The 2,496-nt window shown below is 32.0% G+C and overlaps 1 protein-coding gene across 1 annotated transcript; it reads left to right on the forward strand.

The window, feature by feature from the left end:
• Positions 1-1,326: 1,326 nt before the first annotated feature.
• LOC141703495 (F-box/kelch-repeat protein At3g06240-like) lies at positions 1,327-2,281 on the forward strand. The gene is made up of 2 exons (XM_074507014.1): positions 1,327-1,356; positions 1,538-2,281. The coding sequence occupies exons 1-2, from the start codon at positions 1,327-1,329 to the stop codon at positions 2,279-2,281; spliced, it is 774 nt and encodes a 257-aa protein (XP_074363115.1).
• Positions 2,282-2,496: the final 215 nt, after the last annotated feature.

Consider the following 2,496-nt stretch of genomic DNA (forward strand, 5'->3'; position numbering starts at 1 on the left):
ATAACAATATATTTAGAATTTATTTTTTAAAAAAAAATGCTAGAAATACAAAATTGGATACGAAATAAGACGTGTCCGGTTTGACCCAAATTAATGGCCCCATATATATTCTCATCAATATCGTTATCAACCAATAAGAAAAATGTCAAGTCATTCATACCACATCATTTTCTAATAAAATTTGTAAATCATGCATCTCTATCATTACTCGTATTCTAAATTTGGATAAACTTTCCACGAAATTTAGATCTAAATCAAATATCAATAGAATTTAATATAAATTTATACAATCCTTTTAAACTCTGAAAATAACTTGAGAAATCTAAATTAAACTATGGGTCCAAAGTAAGAATAATATAATCGTATTTTCTGTTAATTTAACCGAGATTTTAATAAATCATTAATGACTAATATTTAAAAATTTTAACATTTTAATTAAATATGTAGAGATACAAAATTGAAAATAAAATGACACGTCTCGGTTTTATGACCGGTCAATTTTACCAAATTAATGGGTCATTTATATTCACATATATGTCAATCAATAAAAAAAACGACATTTCATTCACACACGTTTTGTACTAATTTTTGTGCTTCATCTTCTACCCTATCCTTACTCATACTTTAAATATGGAAAAACTTTTCATCAAATCTAGAAATCTAAATCAAATATCAATAGAGTTTAATTATATAATCCATTTAAAATCTTTATCTTGTGAAATCTAAATTAAATATTCATTCAAATATATGAACACTGGTAAGAGCTTGAAAATCAAGTGAACGGCTTGTCCAAAATAACATTGGTGGAAAGAGTAGCCCAGAAGTAAAATTAAGCCTGTGCACCTGAGACCGGTAACCTTCCTTTCTCTTCATTGCTATATCTCTGTTGTAAAGTTTATGGTTGTCCAATTATTGAAAAGGTCTAGCTTAGAGCAGTATATCATACATAAGTATAATTTTTATTTTTCAGTATGCGAAATTGTCCATCATTTCAAGTAACTAACCGTCATTACCATTAAGCCGTTAATATTTTTGCCTGAAAGGATCTTAAGTAGTGTGTGGTATGCTGTTAGGAATTGTTTTTTTTGGCCATTTTCCATAATTGAATATCTTTAAAATCAGACATATTTACTTATTTCATTGTAATGGTTGGTACGGAAAAAAATTATAAATTTAGGAAGGTTTTCTTGTATAAAATATATATTTACTGTCTCATCTATTTTTAAGCTATTTAGCTACTTATTGCAGATTCTTATTCATCATTTGGTTTCCTACTCTGCTAGCTGAACTTTCATTTTCCAAACCCTATAGTACTACATTTGTAAAATGGCACTTCCTTGCGAGATGATCGATGAGGTACTTTGTTGAGTACCCGTTAAGTATGTTCTTCGTTGTCGAAGTGTGTGTAAAGACTGGTGCTCTTTATTGATAGCACTGCTTTTGTCAAGAAACATCTTAAGACTAGCCGTGATCGCAATGCTGGTGATGGTCTTATGATAATAAAAGTTTGTGCTGATCAGATGTTTTATTTAGCTAGTCCGATTCTTCGTATGAGGATTCTGCTTCTGTTGTCAAAATATGTGATCCGCTCAAGACATTACTCCGTGGTGCTGAATATGTGTGTGCTTGTAATGGTTTGATGTGTGTGCTGAAAAATTTGAGAGATGTATATTTGTTGAATCCTGTACTTAGGAAGTTCAAAAAGGTAGCTTCCGCGCCACCTGAGTTTCCAAGTTCGTTTAAATGGGATGAAAGATTCTCATTTGGATTTGGTTATGATGTGGTCAATGATGATTATAAGGTGGTCATGATTGCAGACTGTTGTGTTCATTTTGGTGGCTTATTAGTCTTTGTTTACAGCTTCAAAACCAATGCTTGGACACGGATTCAAAACGTTCCAAATAACATTAGTTTTACTGGAATTTGGGGCATATTTGCAAGTGGATCTCTCCATTGGACTGCAATTAAGAATGAAATCGATTCCGAGGATATAATTGTTGGCTTCGATCTTGAACTTCAACAGTTCAAGGAGGTCCCTTCACCTCCTATTGAGGATGACAGTTCCAAAACGATATTTCTGGATGGTGTAGGAGAAAATCTTTGTATTATTGACTGCTCCAATTCTCGTATGGATGTGTGGTTGATGAACTATCCTGGGGCTGAAAGTACTTGGTACAAAGCACTTTCTACGGAGCAAGAGGAAATGCTCAGAATAAATGGTACCTCTTATAAGTGTAGATATAGTAATATAGACTCACAATCAGCAAACGTGCTTGACTAATATTTCTGAATGGATAATAATTGAAGAGCTGACTAAAATGAATACATGCTGAATGTTTAAAACAAGAGAAACTAACAACTATAAACCAGGAACTAAATACCTGATTTATCTCCATTACTCTCCTAGATAGACTCAACTACTAAGACCTATTCTAACTGCATACAACCACGTATACACAGCTGATTTATTATTAAAACAGAATTAATCATATTTAG

Source organism: Apium graveolens, unplaced genomic scaffold, assembly GCF_009905375.1.
Source record: "Apium graveolens cultivar Ventura unplaced genomic scaffold, ASM990537v1 ctg670, whole genome shotgun sequence".
Classification (NCBI taxonomy): domain Eukaryota; kingdom Viridiplantae; phylum Streptophyta; class Magnoliopsida; order Apiales; family Apiaceae; genus Apium; species Apium graveolens.